The following is a 23,026-nucleotide window of genomic DNA, read 5'->3' as shown; positions in this document are numbered from 1 at the left end:
CTTTAGAGTATGTCCTACCCAGTAGGCTATGCCTTTACAGTATGTCCTACCCAATAGGCTAGGCCTTTACAGTATGTCCTACCCAGTAGGCTCTGCCTTTACAGTATGTCCTACCCAGTAGGCTAGGCCTTTACAGCATGTCCTACCCAGTAGATTATGCCTTACAGCATGTCCTACCCAGTAGGCTAGGACTTTACAGCATGTCCTACCCAGTAGGCTATGCCTTTACAGTATGTCCTACCCAGTATGCTATGCCTTTACCGTATGTCCTACCCAGTAGGCTATGCCTTTACCGTATGTCCTACCCAGTAGGCTATGCCTTTACAGTATGTCCTACCCAGTAGGCTAGGCCTTTACAGTATGCCCTAACCAGTAGGCTAGGCCTTTACAGTATGTCCTACCCAGTAGGCTAGGCCTTTGCAGTATGCCCTACCCAGTAGACTATGCCTTTACAGTATGTCCTACCCAGTAGGCTAGGCCTTTACAGTAGCCTATGCCTTTACAGTACGTCCTACCCAGTAGGCTAGGCCTTTACAGTATGTCCTACCCAGTAGGCTTTTACAGTATGTCCTACCCAGTAGGCTAGGCCTTTACAGTATGTCCTACCCAGTAGGCTATTCCTTTACAGTATATCCTACCCAGTAGGCTATGCCTTTACCGTATGTCCTACCCAGTAGGCTATGCCTTTACAGTATGTCCTACCCAGTAGGCTAGACCTTTACAGCATGTCCTACCCAGTAGGCTATGCCTTTACCGTATGTCCTACCCAGTAGGATATGCCTTTACAGTATGTCCTACCCAGTAGGCTAGGCCTTTACAGTATGTCCTACCCAGTAGGCTATGCCTTTACAGTATGTCCTACCCAGTAGGCTATGCCTTTACAGTATGTCCTACCAAGTAGGCTAGGCCTTTACAGTATGTCCTAGGCCTTTACAGTATGTCCTACCCAGTAGACGATGCCTTTACAGTATGTCCTACCCAGTAGGCTAGGCCTTTACATTATGTCCTCCCCAGTAGGCTATGCCTTTACAGTATGTCCTACCCAGTAGGCTAGGCCTTTACAGCATGTCCTACCCAGTAGGCTATGCCTTTACAGTATGTGCTACCCAGTAGGCTATGCCTTTACAGTATGTCCTCCCCAGTAGGCTATGCTGGTGGTGATGATGTCATTTCAACCAGTCTTGCCGTTTGGGTTGTTGGTTTAAACTGTTCCAACTATAGACTGAGTGGTGGCAGTTCTTCTTGTTTTGAAGTCCATTTTTTGGATAACTAGGTTTTAATCTCTGTGATGTTACTATAAAGTACTATGTCTTAATAATAACTACATGCCAACCACACAGCCTGTACTATATGACTGGTAGGTTCTACACACACTACAGGACCGTGAACCGTACTCTAGTGGCTCGGGTATATTCTACAGGACCCTGAACCGTACTCTAGTGGCTTGGATATATTCTACAGGACACTGAGCCGTACTGTAGTGGCTCGGGTATATTCTACAGGACCCTGAGCCGTACTCTAGTGGCTTGGATATATTCTACAGGACACTGAGCCGTACTCTAGTGGCTTGGATATATTCTACAGGACACTGAACCGTACTCTAGTGGCTTGGATATATTCTACAGGACCCTGAGCCTTACTCTAGTGGCTCTGATATATTCTAAGGACCCTGAACCGTACTCTAGTGGCTCTGAGAGAGAGACTTACAGTTAGTGAGTCATTTATCTGACTCTCTTATCTAGAGAGACTTACAGTTAAGTACATTCATCTGAAGACAGCTACAGTATGTACACTTCCCCTCAATATTTCTTTAACCTTTATTTAACTCGGCAAGTCAGTTAAGAATAAATTCTTATTTTCAATGATGGCCTCCCGGGGAACAGTGGGTTAACTGCCTTGTTCAGGGGCAGAACGACAGATTTTTACCTTGTCAGCTCAGGGATTCGATCTTGCAACCTTCCGGTTACTAGTCCAACACTCTAACCACTAGGCTACGCTGCTGCCCCAAAAGGTAAGGTGCAAGAGGTGCAAGTGTTGGTGCAAGTGTTGGTTCAGGAAAGTATATATTTTTTTGGGGGGGAGATTATTTAAGATACTCTTTGAAGAGGTAGGGTTTCAGGTGTTTTCAGGAAGATGGGCAGGGACTCTGTTGTCCTAGCTTCAGGGGGAAGATGGACAGGGACTCTGCTGTCCTAGCTTCAGGGGGAAGATGGGCAGAGACTCTGCTGTCCTAGCATCAGGGGGAAGATGGACAGGGACTGTTGTCCTAGCTTCAGGGGGAAGCTGGACAGGGACTCTGTTGTCCTAGCTTCAGGTGGAAGATGGACAGGGACTCTGCTGTCCTAGCTTCAGGGGGAAGATGGGCAAAAACTCTGCTGTCCTAGCATCAGGGGGAAGATGGACAGGGACTCTGCTGTCCTAGCTTCAGGGGGAAGATGGGCAGAGACTCTGCTGTCCTAGCTTCAGGTGGAAGATGGACAGGGACTCAGTTGTCCTAGCTTCAGGGGGAAGATGGACTCTGCTGTCCTAGCATCAGGGGGAAGATGGACAGGGACTCTGCTGTCCTAGTTGCTGTCCTAGTTTCAGGGGGAAGATGGGCAGGGACTCTGATGTCATAGCATCAGGGGGGAGATTGACAGGGACTCTGCTGTCCTAGTTTCAGAGGGAAGCTGGACAGGGACTCTGTTGTCCTAGCTTCAGGGGGAAGATGGACAGGGACTCTGCTGTCCTAGCTTCAGGGGGAAGATGGACAGGGACTCTGTTGTCCTAGTTTCAGGTGGAAGATGGACAGGGACTCTGCTGTCCTAGCATCAGGGGGAAGTTGGTTCCACCATTGGGGGGTGCCAGGACAGAGAAGAGCTTAGATTGGGCTGAGCAGGAACTGCCCTTCCATAGGGGTGGGAGGACCAAGAGAAGAGCTTGGATTGGGCTGAGCAGGAACTGCCCTTTCATAGTGGTGGGAGGACCAAGAGAAGAGCTTGGATTGGGCTGAGCAGGAACTGCCCTTCCATAGTGGTGGGAGGACCAAGAGAAGAGCTTGGAATGGGCTGAGCAGGAACTGCCCTTCCATAGGGGTGGGAGGACCAAGAGAAGAGCTTGGATTGGGCTGAGCAGGACCAGCCCTTCCATAGTGGTGGGAGGACCAAGAGAAGAGCTTGGATTGGGCTGAGCAGGAACTGCCCTTCCATAGGGGTGGGAGGACCAAGAGAAGAGCTTGGATTGGGCTGAGCAGGAACTGCCCTTCCATGGGGGTGGGAGGACCAAGAGAAGCGCTTGGATTGGGCTGAGCAGGAACTGCCCTTCCATAGGGGTGGGTGGGCCAAGAGACCTTGAGGTGGCAGAACGAAGTGCTCAGGTTGGGGTGAAGGGTTTGAGCATAGCCTGAAGGTATTCTACTAATGTAATGTCTCTGCTTACACTCTCCTATAGAGTACATGTTGCCTGGGCTCAGTGAAGTGTACAATATTTAAACCCTGTACGGAGGTAGTAACTACTGGTCACAGGGCCATTTGGACCCTGTACGGAGGTAATAACTACTGGTAACAGGGCCACGTGGACCCTGTACGGAGGTAATAACTACTGGACACAGGGCCATGTGGACCCTGTACGGAGGTAATAACTACTGGTAACAGGGCCACGTGGACCCGGTACGGAGGTAATAACTACTGGACACAGGGCCATGTGGACCCTGTACGGAGGTAGTAACTACTGGTAACAGGGCCATGTGGACCCTGTACGGAGGTAGTAACTACTGGACACAGGGCCATGTGGACCCTGTACGGAGGTAGTAACTACTGGACACAGGGCCATGTGGACCCTGTTTGGCCATGTGGACTGTGAAGTGTGCAGTATTCAGTTTGTAATATGTAGTATCCAGTATGCTTTATGCGCAGGAGTGGAATTGAAGAACAAAAATCACTCTGAATTCTAAGAATTCAATATTATCATTCAAAACACATTTTTACATGTACATTTTTTTTACAACTTTTTCTTTCAGCTCTCCTCCCAATTCCACCGCTGAGTAAGTTATTGGTGAAGTCGTTAAGTTTTTTTTCCCCTCTCCCTCCAACAGATTTCTGTCTGGATGAATGTTGACCGTTGGTGGAATTTGTCATTTCAAGAGTTTGGGGTCAATTCAATTTAAATTTCTGTCAATTCAGGAAGAATTTCATTGAAATTCCAATTCTCTTCAATGCTTTTCAATTGGGAAAATGTAGAATTGGGAATTTGGTTTACATTCTGAATTGAGATGGAATTGAGCCCAACCCTGATTCAAGCAGTTTAACCACAATGCACTTCTGCTCTAACACTTGTTATTTTATGACTTCTGTGCTGCTCAATAACATGACATGAATAACATGGTTGAGATTGGATTGATCGTATTGATTGATTAGCCCCGAAATCCGACTCTATATTACGAAGGTGTTCCTAATGTTTGTTATACTCAGTGTATAGTCCCTTTTAAACTGGGTCGTTCGAGCCCTCAATGCTGATTGGCTGACAGCCGTGGTATATCAGACCGTATACCACGGGTATGACACAAAATTATTTGTTTACTGCTCTAATTATACTGCTCTATTATAACCAGTTTATAAGAGCAATAAGGCACCTCGGGAGGTTTATGGTATGTGGTCAATATCCCACGGCTAAGGGCTGTGTTATTCAGGCTGTACTCTGTGTTGCGTCGTTCATAAGAACAGCCTTTAGCCGTAGTATATTGGCCCAATGCACACAAACCTCCTCGTACCTTATTGGTTAAAAAAAGAAACACCAGACAGATTAGATCTCAAGCCTTTTTTCTCTTCACGTGTTTGAGGTTTTCGTTGAGGGAAATTGGTCAAACCTCTTACCTATCCGTTATAATAATTATTATAATTATCCATTATTATTGTGTTGTCTTCTATGTCCCTTTCATTTGGTTTCTCCATTATTATTGTGTTGTCTTCTATGTCCCTTTCATTTGGTTTCTCCATTATTATTGTGTTCTATGTTCCTTTCATTTGGTTTCTCCATTATTATTGTGTTCTATGTTCCTTTCATTTGGTTTCTCCATTATTATTGTGTTCTATGTTCCTTTCATTTGGTTTCTCCATTATTATTGTGTTGTTATACCCTGTTTTACAGTATATTGCGTTATAATTGTAATGCTCCGCCTGAAGGGTACCATTCCTTCTCTGTTTTAAACAACAGAGTGTTGGGCTCAATTCCATTTCAATTCCAGTCAATTCAGAAAGTGAACCAAATTCCAATTTCAAATTGTTCTTATTGAAAGGCAATAGCAGAGAAACGGAATTGGAATTCAAATGTCAGTGTACTTCCTGATTCGGCTGGAATTGAAATGGGATTGACCCCAAACCCTGATAGGAACTGTAGCAACACCAACTGATGGTCCTGTTATTCAAGCTCTTAACCATGTTCTTTTGGTTCACTGTTGCTCGTCTTTTTTTTACCCATGATTTACTTGCTAGACTGCCCCCATCCCTCTGCCCACCCCATCGCAACTATAGCCACCGATGGTGCTGCAGGTGGTTTTGCGCCTGGCAATGCCAGCCTAGTCAATGGTAGGTTGACCAGAACCTCCTTCCTGTCCTGCTCCCTCCCGCTGGGTACAACTGCCTCCTCCCTCCTCCACCTCCTCCTCCCCCACCTCCTCCCCCACCTCCTCTTCCACCTCCTCCTCCCGCACCTCCTCTTCCTCCTCCACCTCCTCTTCTTCGACATCCTCCTCCTCTACCTCCACCTCCTCTTCCACCTTCTCCTCCTCCTCCTCCTCCTCCACCACCTCCTCCACCTCCTCCTCTTCCACCTCCTCCTCTTCCACCTCCTCCACCTCCTCCTCTTCCACCTCCTCCATCACCTCCTCCTCTTCCACCTCCTCCACCACCTCCTCCTCTTCCACCTCTACCTCCTCCTCCTCCTCCACCTCCTCCTCCCTATATTCCCACTCTCTTGTTCCTGTACCCTCCACCTCCTCCTCCTTCTCCACCACCTCCTCCTCTTCCACCTCCTCCTCCTCCACCTCCTCCTCCTCCACCTCCTTTTCCTCCTCCTCCTCCACCTCCTCCTCCCTATATTCCCACTCTCTTGTTCCTGTACCCTCCACCTCCTCCTCCTTCTCACCACCTCCTCCTCCTCCACCTCCCTTTCCACCTCCACCTCCTCCACCTCCTCCACCACCTCCTTTTCCACCTCCACCTCCTCCACCTCCTCCACCACCTCCTCTTCCACCTCCTCCTCCTCCACCTCCTCCTCCCTATATTCCCACTCTCTTGTTCCTGTACCCTCCACCTCCTCCTCCTTCTCCACCACCTCCTCCTCTTCCACCTCCTCCTCCACCTCCTCCTCTTCCACCTCCTCCTCCTCCACCTCCTCCTCCCTATATTCCCACTCTCTTGTTCCTGTACCCTCCACCTCCTCCTCCTTCTCCACCACCTCCTCCTCTTCCTCCTCCTCCTCCACCTCCTTTTCCACCTCCTCCTCCTCCTCCTCCTCCACCTCCTCCTCCCTATATTCCCACTCTCTTGTTCCTGTACCCTCTACCTCCTCCTCCTTCTCCACCACCTCCTCCTCTTCCACCTCCACCTCCTCCTCTTCCACCTCCTCCTCCTCCACCTCCTCCTCCCTATATTCCCACTCTCTTGTTCCTGTACCCTCCACCTCCTCCTCCTTCTCCACCACCTCCTCCTCCTCCTCCTCCTCCTCCTCCTCCTCCACCTCCTTTTCCACCTCCTCCTCCTCCTCCTCCTCCTCCACCTCCTCCTCCCTATATTCCCACTCTCTTGTTCCTGTGCCCTTCACCTTCTCTCCTTTTAAATGCATGTTTCTTATTTTCCTGAGGTGGTGGAACAGTCTTCATTTCCTTTCTGTCTTCCTCCTTTTCTTGCTTTCAGTTTGTTTGGGTTGAATGACTGAGTAGTAATACCACAATACATCCAAAATATTAAGAAAGTTCAATAGAAAATCTAAATGATTTAGTAAGTAGGTAGTGAGGGATGATCCGGTTGCGTTGGAGGTTTAGACGGGACATGGGTTTAATAAAGAGACGTTCTGTAAGTGTTCTCGGTGAGATATGTGTTGAAGAAGGTTGGGGGGGGGGTTTGCTGCTTGCCAGTCACGACTAGCATGTCATTATCATCATGGAAGGTGTGGGGTCTAAATGTTCCTCAGAAATTATTACTAGTTGTTCTCAGGGCAGGTGACATAGTCGATTACTAGTTTTCTGTGACTGATATCAGAAGTAGATTAATCTACCCCCCCCCCCCCCCCCCTTTCCCCGGTATCTACATCCTAAATGCCACCCTATTCTCTATATAGTGCACTACTTTTGAACAGGACCCTTAGGGAAACCTAGTAGTGCACCATATAGGGAATAGGCTGCCTTTTGGGATGCATCCAACGTGTTGTATACTGTCTGCTGCTCATCCCCCCCCCCCCCCCCCCCCCCAAGACTGTCTATCTCTCGCACTACGGTCCTGACCTGTCTCTCTGCACTGAATGAGGTCAATTGTCCAATTTCAGCTGCCTCGTTGTGTCCTCTGGGAGGGAAGTGGATCTGCTATTGTGGTTGAAATGAACTGAATAGACATGGCCATTATACCGACTGAGAAAGAAACAGCATGAGTATGATACAGATGGTTATAGATATGCAGGACGATGCTCACTTGATAAGAGTTTTTCCCTTTTAGTAATATGCACCAAGGTATTCAATGTTTACATTTGGACAGATAGTTTGGTGGTAAGGTGTACATTGAAATTAAAAGGGTAAAAAAAAAGACATGTAATAAATGAATTCACATGAGATATAAAAACGACATGTGTATGTGTTTAAGATCTAGTGGTTTTAATGGTAGTCCAGTAATCTACCAGACCCCTGTAGTCTATCAGACCCCTGAAGTCCTGTAGTCTATCAGACCCCTGTAGTCTATCAGACCCCTGTAGTCCTGTAGTCTATCAGACCCCTGTAGTCCTGTAGTCTATCAGACCCCTGTAGTCCAGTAGTCTATCAGACCCCTGTAGTCTATCAGACCCCTGTAGTCCTGTAGTCCATCAGACCCCTGCAGTCCTGTAGTCTATCAGACCCCTGTAGTCCTGTAGTCCATCAGACCCCTGCAGTCCTGTAGTCTATCAGACCCCTGTAGTCCAGTAGTCTATCAGACCCCTGTAGTCCTGTAGTCCATCAGACCCCTGAAGTCCTGTAGTCTATCAGACCCCTGTAGTCCAGTAGTCTATCAGACCCCTGTAGTCTATCAGACCCCTGTAGTCCTGTAGTCTATCAGACCCCTGTAGTCTATCAGGCCTCTGGATGGCAGGTAGTCCAGTAGTATGATTCTCTCCAGCGTTCAATTCCTTCACTTCAATTCCTTTCCTCCCTCAGTCTGACCTTGCATGATCTTTCTGACATTACTGTAACACTGCATGCTCTGTGTCGGTCGTGTGTTTGTTTCTCCTTTACCTCGTGTTGTGTGTTAACGCTGTGATTCTCTGCATCTGTTTCTTGACACCTCGTGAAATATCCGAATGGCTTTTCTTGTTCTGTCGATGTGTGGAATTTCCTGTAGTCTGTGTGTGAGTTTGTCACTTCCTGTAAGTCTGTGTAGTCACTCTTCAAAACGAAGCACCCACAACCGATCGGATAGCGAGGAAATCTGAGCAGCAGAGATAGAGTAGGTCTTGTAGTTAACTCAAGTACGGTAGAACATGTCAAGTGATCGTGTCTAGCAAAGCATCTTAAAACACAATAACATTCGTTTCATCATAACCAAATAACAATGGTTGCATTTTGCTCAAATCACTGTCGAAGATCATAGAAGTAACCAGAGAAAGGTTTTCATCCAACACAGCTACAAACATAACGTTTTAATGCGTTTTACATGGTTTTAAACAACTAATTGAGCGACGTTGGTTCGTTTACTTGAATTCCATGTATTTATTGCGAGCCCAATGCGCTGTTTCTCTAGAGAGAAATCCAATCATCCACTACATAAATCAAATCAACAACTTTGTGGGATGCTGGGCTGTCGTTTTCATTAAGCAAACATTCAACCTGGTTAGGCGTGGAAACGTGGTAATTATTAATAACCTCCTCCTCCCCCTCTCTCAAAAAAACTGAAATGTCAGTTCATCGTTTAGCACAAGTGCTAGGATAAATATTTACCACATAGTCACATTATTTGCAAAATCTAGTTTTATTATCAATTATCTATTTTGATTGACATTATTTCTAATAGTCACTAGCAAGCCCAGGCGAAAAACACAACATTTCGTTAGCTTGTAAATTAGAAATTAGCATCCCCTGCAGTAGAGCTTCACCTCATTAATTAAGAAGCAGCTCTGTCATGACGACGTTAAATAAATATTCATTATTTTTCTGTCTTCCTTTTCAGTTTTTATTTCACTGTAATGTCCTGGCGTTTGATTGTGTGTTTTGTTTTATTGTCGGTTCTTATTGTTCTGTGTCTCGTATGTCTCCATCGTAGGTAAAATACAGGATGACAATATGGAGAACAACCAGACTAAAGGTAACCTATTTTCAACTTTACCCTCCCCCCCCATAGTTTTGGTTTGTGCTTTAACTAGGGATGCAAATTTCCGGTAACTCCCCCCCCCAAAAAAAATATCCCAGCTTTTCCAGAAATCCTGGTTGAAAATGTCCGGATTTCATGCCTATTCCCTTCTGATTCTGGGAATATTCATTTCCTGGAAAACATAGGAATTTGGGGAAAGTTATCATCATTTTGCAACCCCAGCTCTAACGATCCTCTAACATTCCCTTAACGTCTCTAACATACTTCTGATATGTAAACGTCCATTCAGCCTGATGATGTCTTGTGTCCCCAGTGTTGTTGTCACGGGCTGCAGTGTTGTGTCCCCGGTGTTGTCTCAGCTCTATATGAGCATGTCTCAAGGTCTCTCTCTCTCTAATCTCTCTTGCTCTGTCTTTGTCTCTCTCTCTCTCTCTCTCTCTCTCTCTCTCTCTCTCTCTCTCTCTCTCTCTCTCTCTCTCTCTCTCTCTCTCTCTCTCTCTCTCTCAAATTTCTCTTGCTCTGTCTTTCTCTATCTCTTGCTTTCTCTCTCTCTCTCTCTCTCTCTCTCTCTCTCTTGCTCTCGCTCTCGCTCTCGCTCTCGCTCTCGCTCTCGCTCTCTCTCTCTCTCTCTCTCTCTCTCTCTCTCTCTCTCTCTCTTTCTTTCTTTCTCTCTCTCAAATTTCTCTTGCTCTGTCTTTCTCTATCTCTTGCTCTCTCTCTCTCTCTCGCTCTCTCTCTCTCTCTCTCGCGCTCTCGCTCTCGCTCTCGCTCTCACTCTCTCTCTCTCTCTCTCTCTCTCTTGCTCTCTCTATCTCTTGCTCTCTCTCTCTCTCTATCTCAGTATCTCTCTCTTTTAGAGGTCAGTCTGCCCGGAGATTGTTCCACTAACACTATTCTTTGTTAAAATAGTGTTCATCTTGAAGGTTTTCCTGCTAGCAGAAACTTAATGTACTTAGAAGTTATGTTCATAATAGTTTGCATTCCTACAGGGCTCTCTCTGTACAGGGCTTTCTCTGTACAGGGCTTTCTCTGTACAAGGCTTTCTCTGTACAGGGCTTTCTCTGTACAGGGCTTTCTCTGTACAGGGCTCAAAGTGCTTTACATTGTATCGTGATGATGTAACCATGGGCAAATCGTTCTCTCCTGAAGAGAATAATACACGCGGATGAATTGGTGAAAATTCTAATTGACTTTAGGGAAGGATGTTGATTGACTGTGGTGAGCTGTATCTTTTTAACCTTGGACAACAATGTTTCTTAACCTGCTGAGAACAGCATTTTGTTCTTGCCTTACACCGGATCCAAAGGATGACATTCCCTGAACCTTTTAACAGCAATTCTCGTTCAAACCCTTTTGCTGTTTTGATGTTATTTGAAATGTAAAACGTTAAAATGTTGACCTACACATGTTTTTTTTCCCCCCCTGACTAGTTCAGTTAACTAGAATGAGGACTTCTTCAGACAGTTGTGGTGAGAGGTTAAAAGCTGGTTGAAAATATCAACGTACCAACCACTGTCTCTGTCGGGCAGCGCTTAGAGCATCACTGGTTTCCATAACGTGTTTTACTTCAATGGATGTACTCGATCTAAGTTGGGGTCTTTCCTGCTGCATAGGCCACAGGACTCGATCTAAGTTGGGGTCTTTCCTAAAGCATAGGCCACAGGACTCGATCTAAGTTGGGGGTTTTCCTGCAGCATAGGCCACAGGACTCGATCTAAGTTGGGGTCTTTCCTAAAGCATAGGCCACAGGACTCTATCTAAGTTGGGGTCGTTCCTAAAGCATAGGCCACAGGACTCTATCTAAGTTGGGGTCGTTCCTAAAGCATAGGCCACAGGACTCGACCTAAGTTGGGGTCTTTCCTAAAGCATAGGCCACAGGACTCGATCTAAGTTGGGGTCGTTCCTACTGCATAGGCCACAGGACTCGATCTAAGTTGGGGTCGTTCCTAAAGCATAGGCCACAGGACTCGATCTAAGTTGGGGTCTTTCCTACGGCATAGGCCACAGGACTCGATCTAAGTTGGGGTCGTTCCTACAGCATAGGCCACAGGACTCGATCTAAATTGGGGTCCTTGCTAAATAGAACAGACCCCAAGGACATCCCATAATAATCTCCTGTCTTTGTGTTCCTGTGGTTGTTTCAGTGAAGAAACAGGACGGAGCGGCTGCTATGGAGATGCAGCCTCTGAAGAGCGCCGAGGGAGGAGAGATGGAGGAGAAGGAGGAGAAGAAGAAAGCAAACGTCTCCAAGAAGGAGAAGTCTGTCCTCCAGGGGAAACTGACCAAGCTGGCTGTTCAGATTGGCAAAGCAGGTACGGCAGATCAATCAATATGATTAAATCATATATATATGATTTATCATATATATATTGAGTGTCAAATCACTCAATAGGGCCTTGGTCAGGGAGGTGACCAAGAACCCGATGGGAGAACCTTCCAGAAGGACAACCATCTCTGCAGCACTTCCAATCAGGTATTTATGGTAGAGTGGCCAGACGGAAGCCACTCCTCAGTAAAAGGCACCTGACAGCCCGCTTGGAGTTTTCCCAAAAGGCACCCAAAGGACTCTCAGAAAAGGAGAAACAAGATTCTCTGATCTGATGAAACCAATATTGAACTCTTTAGCCTGAATGCCAAATGTCACATCTGGAGGAAACCTGGCCCCATCCCTATGGTGAAGCATGGTGGTGGCAGCATCATGCTGTGAGGATGTTTTTCAGTGGCAGGGACTGGGAGACTAGTCAGGATCGAGGGAAAGATGAACGAAGCAAGGTACAGAGAGATCCTTGATGAAACCCTGCTCCAGAGTGAACAGGACCTCAAGCCGGGGCGAAGGTTCCCTTTCCAACAGGACAACGACTCTAAGCACACAGCCAAGACAAGGCAGGAGTGGCTTTGGAACAAGTCTCTGAATGTCCTTGAGTGGCCCAGCCAGAGCCTGGACTTGAACCCGATCGAACAACCTGACAGAGCTTGAGAGGATCTGCAGAGAAGAATGGGAGAAACTCCCCAAATACAGGTGTGCCAAGCTTGTAGTGTCAAGAAGACTCACGGCTGTAATCCCTGCCAAAGTACTGAGTAAAGGGCCTTTTTTTAAATTTCTTTTTTTTAAATATGCTAAAATGTCAATACTTTCCGAACACACTGTATATATGATCCATAATGTATCTCTATATGCCAGATATAATGGAGATTATGAGGTTCTGAGACGGAATATGAGGATTACCAGATCACGCTGATGTTCTGATGATGGAATATGGAGATTATGACGTTCTGATGACGGAATATGGAGATTATGACGTTCTGATGACGGAATATGGAGATTACCAGATCACGCTGACGTTCTGATGACGGAAAATGGGAGATGACCAGATCACGCTGACGTTCTGATGACGGAATATGGAGATTACCAGATCACGCTGATGTTCTGATGATGGAATATGGAGATTATGACGTTCTGATGACGGAATATGGAGATTACCAGATCACGCTGACGTTCTGATGACGGAATATGGGAGATGACCAGATCACGCTGACGTTCTGATGACGGAATATGGGAGATGACCAGATCACTCTGACGTCTGATGACGGAATATGGAGATTACCAGATCACGCTGACGTCTGATGACGGAATATGGAGATTACCAGATCACGCTGAGGTCTGATGACGGAATATGGAGATTACCAGATCACGCTGACGTTCTGATGACGGAATATGAGAGATGACCAGATCACGCTGACGTTCTAATGACGGAATATGGGAGATGACCAGATCACGCTGACGTTCTGATGACGGAATATGGAGATTACCAGATCACGCTGACGTTCTGATGACGGAATATGGAGATTACCAGATCACGCTGACGTCTGATGACGGAATATGGAGATTACCAGATCACGCTGACGTTCTGATGACGGAATATGGAGATGAACAGATCACGCTGACGTCTGATGACGGAATATGGAGATTACCAGATCACGCTGACGTCTGATGACGGAATATGGAGATTACCAGATCACGCTGACGTCTGATGACGGAATATGGGAGATTACCAGATCACGCTGACGTTCTGATGACGGAATATGGAGATTACCAGATCACGCTGACGTTCTGATGACGGAATATGGAGATTACCAGATCACGCTGACGTCTGATGACGGAATATGGAGATTACCAGATCACGCTGACGTTCTGATGACGGAATATGGAGATGACCAGATCACACTGACGTCTGATGACGGAATATGGAGATTACCAGATCACGCTGACGTCTGATGACGGAATATGGAGATTACCAGATCACGCTGACGTCTGATGACGGAATATGGAGATTACCAGATCACGCTGACGTTCTGATGACGGAATATGGAGATTATGACGTTCTGATGACGGAATATGGAGATTACCAGATCACGCTGACGTTCTGATGACGGAATATGGAGATTACCAGATCACGCTGACGTTCTGATGACGGAATATGGAGATTACCAGATCACGCTGACGTTCTGATGACGGAATATGGAGATGACCAGATCACGCTGACGTTCTGATGATGGAATATGGAGATGACCAGATCACGCTGACGTTCTGATGACGGAATATGGAGATTACCAGATCACGCTGACGTTCTGATGACGGAATATGGAGATTACCAGATCACACTGACGTTCTGATGACGGAATATGGAGATTACCAGATCACGCTGACGTTCTGATGACGGAATATGGAGATTACCAGATCACGCTGACGTTCTGATGAGAGAATATGGAGATTACCAGATCACGCTGACGTTCTGATGACGGAATATGGAGATGACCAGATCACGCTGACGTTCTGATGACGGAATATGGAGATAACCAGATCACGCTGATGTTCTGATGACGGAATATGGAGATTACCAGATCACGCTGACGTTCTGATGATGGAATATGGAGATTACAAGATCACGCTGACGTTCTGATGATGGAATATGGAGATTACCAGATCACGCTGACGTTCTGATGACGGAATATGGAGATTACCAGATCACGCTGACGTTCTGATGACGGAATATGGAGATTACCAGATCACGCTGACGTCTGATGACGGAATATGGAGATGACCAGATCACGCTGATGTTCTGATGACGGAATATGGAGATTACCAGATCACGCTGACGTTCTGATGACGGAATATGGAGATTACCAGATCACGCTGACGTTCTGATGACGGAATATGGAGATTACCAGATCACGCTGACGTTCTGATGACGGAATATGGAGATTACCAGATCACGCTGATGTTCTGATGACGGAATATGGAGATTACCAGATCACGCTGACGTTCTGATGACGGAATATGGAGATGACCAGATCACGCTGACGTTCTGATGACGGAATATGGAGATGACCAGATCACGCTGACGTTCTGATGAAGGAATATGGAGATAACCAGATCACGCTGATGTTCTGATGACGGAATATGGAGATTACCAGATCACGCTGACGTTCTGATGATGGAATATGGAGATTACAAGATCGCGCTGACGTTCTGATGATGGAATATGGAGATTACCAGATCACGCTGACGTTCTGATGACGGAATATGGAGATTACCAGATCACGCTGACGTCTGATGACGGAATATGGAGATTACCAGATCACGCTGACGTCTGATGACGGAATATGGAGATTACCAGATCACGCTGACGTCTGATGACGGAATATGGAGATTACCAGATCACGCTGACGTTCTGATGACGGAATATGGAGATTATGACGTTCTGATGACGGAATATGGAGATTACCAGATCACGCTGACGTTCTGATGACGGAATATGGAGATTACCAGATCACGCTGACGTTCTGATGACGGAATATGGAGATTACCAGATCACGCTGACGTTCTGATGACGGAATATGGAGATGACCAGATCACGCTGACGTTCTGATGATGGAATATGGAGATGACCAGATCACGCTGACGTTCTGATGACGGAATATGGAGATTACCAGATCACGCTGACGTTCTGATGACGGAATATGGAGATTACCAGATCACACTGACGTTCTGATGACGGAATATGGAGATTACCAGATCACGCTGACGTTCTGATGACGGAATATGGAGATTACCAGATCACGCTGACGTTCTGATGAGAGAATATGGAGATTACCAGATCACGCTGACGTTCTGATGACGGAATATGGAGATGACCAGATCACGCTGACGTTCTGATGACGGAATATGGAGATAACCAGATCACGCTGATGTTCTGATGACGGAATATGGAGATTACCAGATCACGCTGACGTTCTGATGATGGAATATGGAGATTACAAGATCACGCTGACGTTCTGATGATGGAATATGGAGATTACCAGATCACGCTGACGTTCTGATGACGGAATATGGAGATTACCAGATCACGCTGACGTTCTGATGACGGAATATGGAGATTACCAGATCACGCTGACGTCTGATGACGGAATATGGAGATGACCAGATCACGCTGATGTTCTGATGACGGAATATGGAGATTACCAGATCACGCTGACGTTCTGATGACGGAATATGGAGATTACCAGATCACGCTGACGTTCTGATGACGGAATATGGAGATTACCAGATCACGCTGACGTTCTGATGACGGAATATGGAGATTACCAGATCACGCTGATGTTCTGATGACGGAATATGGAGATTACCAGATCACGCTGACGTTCTGATGACGGAATATGGAGATGACCAGATCACGCTGACGTTCTGATGACGGAATATGGAGATGACCAGATCACGCTGACGTTCTGATGAAGGAATATGGAGATAACCAGATCACGCTGATGTTCTGATGACGGAATATGGAGATTACCAGATCACGCTGACGTTCTGATGATGGAATATGGAGATTACAAGATCGCGCTGACGTTCTGATGATGGAATATGGAGATTACCAGATCACGCTGACGTTCTGATGACGGAATATGGAGATTACCAGATCACGCTGACGTTCTGATGACGGAATATGGAGATTACCAGATCACGCTGACGTCTGATGACGGAATATGGAGATTACCAGATCACGCTGACGTTCTGATGACGGAATATGGAGATTACCAGATCACGCTGACGTTCTGATGACGGAATATGGAGATGACCAGATCACGCTGACGTTCTGATGACGGAATATGGAGATGACCAGATCACGCTGACGTCTGATGATGGAATATGGAGATTACCAGATCACGTTTACGTTCTGATGACGGAATATGGAGATGACCAGATCACGCTGACGTCTGATGATGGAATATGGAGATTACCAGATCACGCTGACGTTCTGATGATGGAATATGGAGATTACCAGATCACGCTGACGTCTGATGATGGAATATGGAGATTACCAGATCACGCTGACGTTCTGATGATGGAATATGGAGATTACCAGATCACGCTGACGTCTGATGATGGAATATGGAGATTACCAGATCACGCTGACGTTCTGATGACGGAATATGGAGATGACCAGATCACGCTGACGTCTGATGATGGAATATGGAGATTACCAGATCACGCTGACGTTCTGATGACGGAATATGGAGATTACCAGATCACGCTGACGTTCTGATGATGGAATATGGAGATTACCAGATCACGCTGACGTTCTGATGATGGAATATGGAGATTACCAGATCACGCTGACGTCTGATGATGGAATATGGAGATTACCAGATCACGCTGACGTTCTGATGATGGAATATGGAGATTACCAGATCACGCTGACGTTCTGATGACGAAATATGGAGATTACCAGATCACGCTGACGTTCTGATGATGGAATATGGAGATTACCAGATCACGCTGACGTCTGATGATGGAATATGGAGATTACCAGATCACGCTGACGTTCTGATGACGGAATATGGAGATTACCAGATCACGCTGACGTTCTGATGACGGAATATGGAGATTACCAGATCACGGTGACGTTCTGATGATGGAATATGGAGATTACCAGATCATGCTGACGTTCTGATGACGGAATATGGAGATTACCAGATCACGCTGATGTTCTGATGACGGAATATGGAGATGACCAGATCACGCTGACGTTCTGATGATGGAATATGGAGATTACCAGATCACGCTGACGTCTGATGATGGAATATGGAGATGACCAGATCATGCTGACGTTCTGATGACGGAATATGGAGATTACCAGATCATGCTGACGTTCTGATGACGGAGTATGGAGATTACCAGATCACAGAAGGAAATTTAGGAGTGGATATGGAATGCAAGAAATCAAATCACATAAATAAATATGTTGTTCACAAGTAGTTGCTGCTGTGCTGTTGATTTCTAAAGATAAAAGTTTAAATAAATGTTTGCTAATCATATGAGTCAAAACAAGCCAGGCATCTCGCACTTTCATCTGTTCACAAGTAAAGTAAAACAGCAGCCATTTCCTTGTCCAGGTCTGGTGATGTCAGCCATCACAGTGATCATCCTGGTGCTGTACTTTGCTGTGGACAACTTTGTCCTGCAGAAGAGGCCGTGGCTGACGGAGTGCACCCCCATCTACGTCCAGTACTTTGTCAAGTTCTTCATCATCGGTGTCACCGTGCTGGTGGTGGCTGTACCCGAGGGGCTGCCCCTGGCCGTCACCATCTCCCTGGCCTACTCTGTCAAGGTATACACACGCACACGCACACGCACACGCACACGCACACGCACACACACACACACACACACACACACACACACACACACACACACACACACACACACACACAGAGAGAGAAAGAAAATCAAGCTATTTATCATTATATAGAAAATAAAATAGATATTTTTGGGGAAAACTTCCACTACTACTCTGTCAGAGTATATTTAAAAAATATATTTAAAAAATATATTATCTAAAGTGTTGCAGCTCTAATAACTAGTATCTGATCTGTTGCAGCTCTAATAACTAGTATCTGATATGTTGCAACTCTTATAACTAGTATCTGATATGTTGCAACTCTTATAACTAGTATCTGATATGTTGCAGCTCTAATAACTACTATCTGATCTGTTGCAGCTCTAATAACTAGTATCTGATCTGTGGCAGCTCTAATAACTAGTATCTGATCTGTTGCAGCTCTAATAACTAGTATCTGATCTGTGGCAGCTCTAATAACTAGTATCTGATCTGTTGCAGCTCTAATAACTAGTATCTGATCGGTTGCAGCTCTAATAACTAGTATCTGATATGTTGCAGCTCTAATAACTAGTATCTGATCTGTTGCAGCTCTAATAACTAGTGTCTGATCTGTTGCAGCTCTAATAACTAGTATCTGATCTGTTGCAGCTCTAATAACTAGTATCTGATCTGTTGCAGCTCTAATAACTAGTATCTGATCTGTTGCAGCTCTAATAACTAGTATCTGCTCGTTGCAGCTCTAATAACTAGTATCTAATGTGTTGCAGCACTAAAAACTATTTAACAATAACTTTTACCTGTACAATCTTTGTGACTAATTACTTCTGGCAGATGATAGCGCTCCATGTTGCAAACATATCGCGGCAAATTATCTTTCTAGTGCTGTCTGTGCCTTCCTTAATATAAAAAAATAAATGTTGAATTGAAACAAGGCTAAAACCTCCAAAACACGGTTTGATATTTCATCCTCAGAAAATGATGAAAGATAATAACCTGGTTCGCCACCTGGATGCATGTGAGACGATGGGTAACGCCACGGCCATCTGCTCCGACAAGACCGGCACGTTGACCACCAACCGCATGACTGCCGTGGCGTGCTACGTGGGGGATGTCCACTACAAGGAGATACCAGACCCTGGACTTCTGTCTGTTAAGTCTCTGGATATCCTTGTCAACGCCATCTCCCTCAACAGCGCGTACACCACCAAGATACTGGTAAGAACCTATCACGCTATATACTACACCACCAAGATACTGGTAAGAACCTATCACGCTATATACTACACCACCAAGATACTGGTAAGAACCTATCACGCTATACACTACACTAACAGGATACTGGTAAGATACTGAGATATTACATCAACAACATACTGAGATACTGAGATATTACACCAACAACATACTGAGATACTGAGATATTACACCAACACCATACTGAGATACTGAGATATTACACCAACAACATCCTGAGATACTGAGATATTACACCAACTGCATACTGAGATACTGAGATATTACACCAACAACACACTGAGATACTGAGATATTACACCAACAACATACTGAGATATTACACCAACTACATACTGAGATACTGAGATATTACACCAACTACATACTGAGATACTGAGATATTACACCAACACCATACTGAGATACTGAGATATTACACCAACAACATACTGAGATACTGATATATTACACCAACTACATACTGAGATATTACACCAACTACATACTGAGATACTGAGATATTACACCAACTACATACTGAGATATTACACCAACAAGATACTGGTAAGATACAAGATTCACCTGAAACAATTGGACCCCCTAAAACACCTGAAACCCATTGAACCTCCTGATACACCTAGAAGTGTGTTTTGCAGTTGAAATGCAGTAGTGTGCAGTAGAAGTACACTAGGAGTGTAGTTGTGTACAGTAGAAGTACACTAGGAGTGTAGTAGTGTGCAGTAGAAGTGCAGTAGTGTACAGTAGTGTACAGTAGAAGTGCAGTAGTGTACAGTAGAAGTGCAGTAGTGTACAGTAGTGTACAGTAGAAGTGCAGTAGTGTACAGTAGAAGTGCAGTAGTGTACAGTAGTGTACAGTAGAAGTGCAGTAGTGTACAGTACAAGTGCAGTAGTGTACAGTAGAAGTGCAGTAGTGTACAGTAGTGTACAGTAGAAGTGCAGTAGTGTACAGTACAAGTGCAGTAGTGTACAGTAGAAGTGCAGTAGTGTACAGTAGAAGTGCAGTAGTGTACAGTAGAAGTGCAGTAGTGTACCACCAGGCAGACTCTTTGTAATATCGTCTAGAGTCTGGTCACGACTGGACTGGGAGCTATAATGTAATGCTATAAAGAAACCTTGTTTAACTACCGCAGGACAACAACAATGGAACACCAAAACCACACAGCTAATTCCACACAGCTAATTCCACACAGCTAATTCCACACAGCTAATTCCACACAGCTAATTCCACACAGCTAATTCCAAACCAGCATCCCTTAATGTAGTGCAAATTAAGAGCTGTGCATTCATTAAACAGAATCTGATTAAAACATCAATATGTATGTACAGTACCAGTCAAAAGTTCTGACACACCTACTCATTAAAGGGTTTTCATTTAATTTGTACTATTTAGTGAATACATCTATAGTGAAGACATCTATAGTGAAGACATCTATAGTGAATACATCTATAGTGAAGACATCTATAGTGAAGACATCTATAGTGAAGACATCTATAGTGAAGACATCTATAGTGAAGACATCTATAGTGAAGACATCTATAGTGAAGACATCTATATTGAAGACATCTATAGTGAAGACATCTATAGTGAAGACATCTATAGTGAAGACATCTATAGTGAAGACATCTATAGTGAAGACATATTTAGTGAAGACATCTATAGTGAAGACATCTATAGTGAAGACATCTATATTGAAGACATCTATAGTGAAGACATCTATAGTGAAGACATCTATAGTGAAGACATCTATAGTGAAGACATCTATAGTGAAGACATCTATAGTGAAGACATCTATAGTGAAGACATCTATAGTGAAGACATATTTAGTGAAGACATCTATAGTGAAGACATCTATAGTGAAGACATCTATAGTGAAGACATCTATAGTGAAGACATCTATAGTGAAGACATCTATAGTGAAGACATCTATAGTGAAGACATCTATAGTGAAGACATCTATAGTGAAGACATCTATAGTGAAGACATCTATAGTGAAGACATCTATAGTGAAGACATCAAAAATATGTTTAACAATGTAGAAAATAGTAAAAAATAAAGAAAAAGCCTTGACTGAGTAGGTGTGTCCAAACTGTTGACTGATGCTGTATATTTAAATGAGAGCAGGCCTCAGTGCATCTGGTTTCAGAACAGACTAAAAGGTCCTCGATGCACCTTCCCCGACATGGGACGTGTTCTATATCTACCGGCTGAGACTGGGGTCGCTTGGAAATGCCGTGTTGCAGTGTTGCAGTGGGTATTGTGGTATCTGTGCGTGCGTGTGTGCGTGTGCATGTGTGTGTGTGTGTGTGTTGGGGCCTGTTTGATGAGGTGTGTGTGTGTGTGTGTGTGTGTGTGTGTGTGTGTGTGTTGAGCCCTGTTTGATGAGGTGTCTGTGTGTGAGTTGGGGCCTGTTTGATGAGGTGTGAGTTGGGGCCTGTTTTATGAGGTGTGTGTGTGTGTGTGTGTGTATCGAGCTGTGTGTATTGAAGCTTGTTTGATTCCAAAGCCTCAGCACATCCAGCTGGTCTTAGACAGGTTGTTTGTCCAGGTAGTACTGTGCTGCTATCTGATTGGTCCAAGTAAACCGGACGTGGCCGTTAGATTGGCTCTCCTGACTCCCAGAGCTCTGTCTGTGTCTGAGGGAGTAATCTTCTTCCTGGCATCTCTAGAAACACCTGCTTTTATTACTGCCTGCAAGGCCTAGAAGCCTTTAATCATACAACCGTCCTCCATGGATACAGGATAAGAGACCGAACAACAGATCTTGATTCTATTCAAACCATCCGAAAGTGTACAGTCACCTTGAATAAAAATAAAATAAAAAACGATTTAATTGTCACGTTCTTTGTAAAATAAAAACAGCAGGTGAAATGCTTACTTATTAACTGAACCAGTTGAAATATAACACAATCATATATCCCCTCCATACAGAATACTACTGGTACTGTATTAACTGAAAACAGTTTAAATTAACAAAGTACTATTTATTTTCTACCAACGGTTGTATAAATCAAAAACGTATTTTACTGAGAAAGACCTTGAGACATAAAAAAATAAAAATAATCTATTAAGTTACCAAAGTTGCACGATGAGCCTAAATCCCAATTTGGATAAACCGATCTCAATGCAGGAAATCCATAATGCCATTTTAGAACTACAAAAATTCACAGGCACAGAGAAGTGATGGTTATACCTCATAGTTTTATAAGCAGTTTGTAGCTATACTTTGAATAAATACTGCTTAGACTGTATAATACTTTTTGGGATCATGGTATTGTGAATGTCATTCCGAAAGGGGTAAAATACCTGTCTCAATGCTCAACCGACCAATCGTTTCACTACGTTTAGATTTGAACATACTTTCTAAATGATTAGCAAACAGACTTAGTCATCCTTTCATTTCAACTGACCAAGTTGGTGTAATTTCAAATCGATATAGCTCAGATAATGCACGGACATGTTATAACATGGTGTATGAAGATGTTGAAGGTACCATCAGCAGCATTATCACTTGATGACGAAGTGTAGTGGAAATATTTATTATAATAATATCTATACAATGGAAA

General features: G+C 44.7%; 1 protein-coding gene across 2 annotated transcripts in view; it reads left to right on the top strand.

Moving 5' to 3' along the window:
• Positions 1–23,026, top strand: part of LOC139413918 (ATPase plasma membrane Ca2+ transporting 2) — a 178,848-nt gene that overhangs the window by 82,821 nt on the left and 73,001 nt on the right. The window contains exons 6-10 of one of the 2 annotated variants that reach the window (XM_071161778.1): positions 3,998–4,021; positions 9,477–9,518; positions 11,669–11,836; positions 17,979–18,193; positions 19,178–19,420. In XM_071161778.1, the coding sequence (XP_071017879.1) occupies positions 3,998–4,021; positions 9,477–9,518; positions 11,669–11,836; positions 17,979–18,193; positions 19,178–19,420 (692 nt within the window). The remainder of the gene's footprint in view (positions 1–3,997; positions 4,022–9,476; positions 9,519–11,668; positions 11,837–17,978; positions 18,194–19,177; positions 19,421–23,026) is intronic. The other variant, XM_071161779.1, reaches the window with a different exon arrangement.

The sequence above is a fragment of the Oncorhynchus clarkii genome, chromosome 7 (genome assembly GCF_045791955.1).
Source record: "Oncorhynchus clarkii lewisi isolate Uvic-CL-2024 chromosome 7, UVic_Ocla_1.0, whole genome shotgun sequence".
Classification (NCBI taxonomy): domain Eukaryota; kingdom Metazoa; phylum Chordata; class Actinopteri; order Salmoniformes; family Salmonidae; genus Oncorhynchus; species Oncorhynchus clarkii.
The sequence above is the reverse complement of the archived record's forward strand: the minus strand, read 5'-3'. Positions and strand labels throughout refer to the sequence as shown.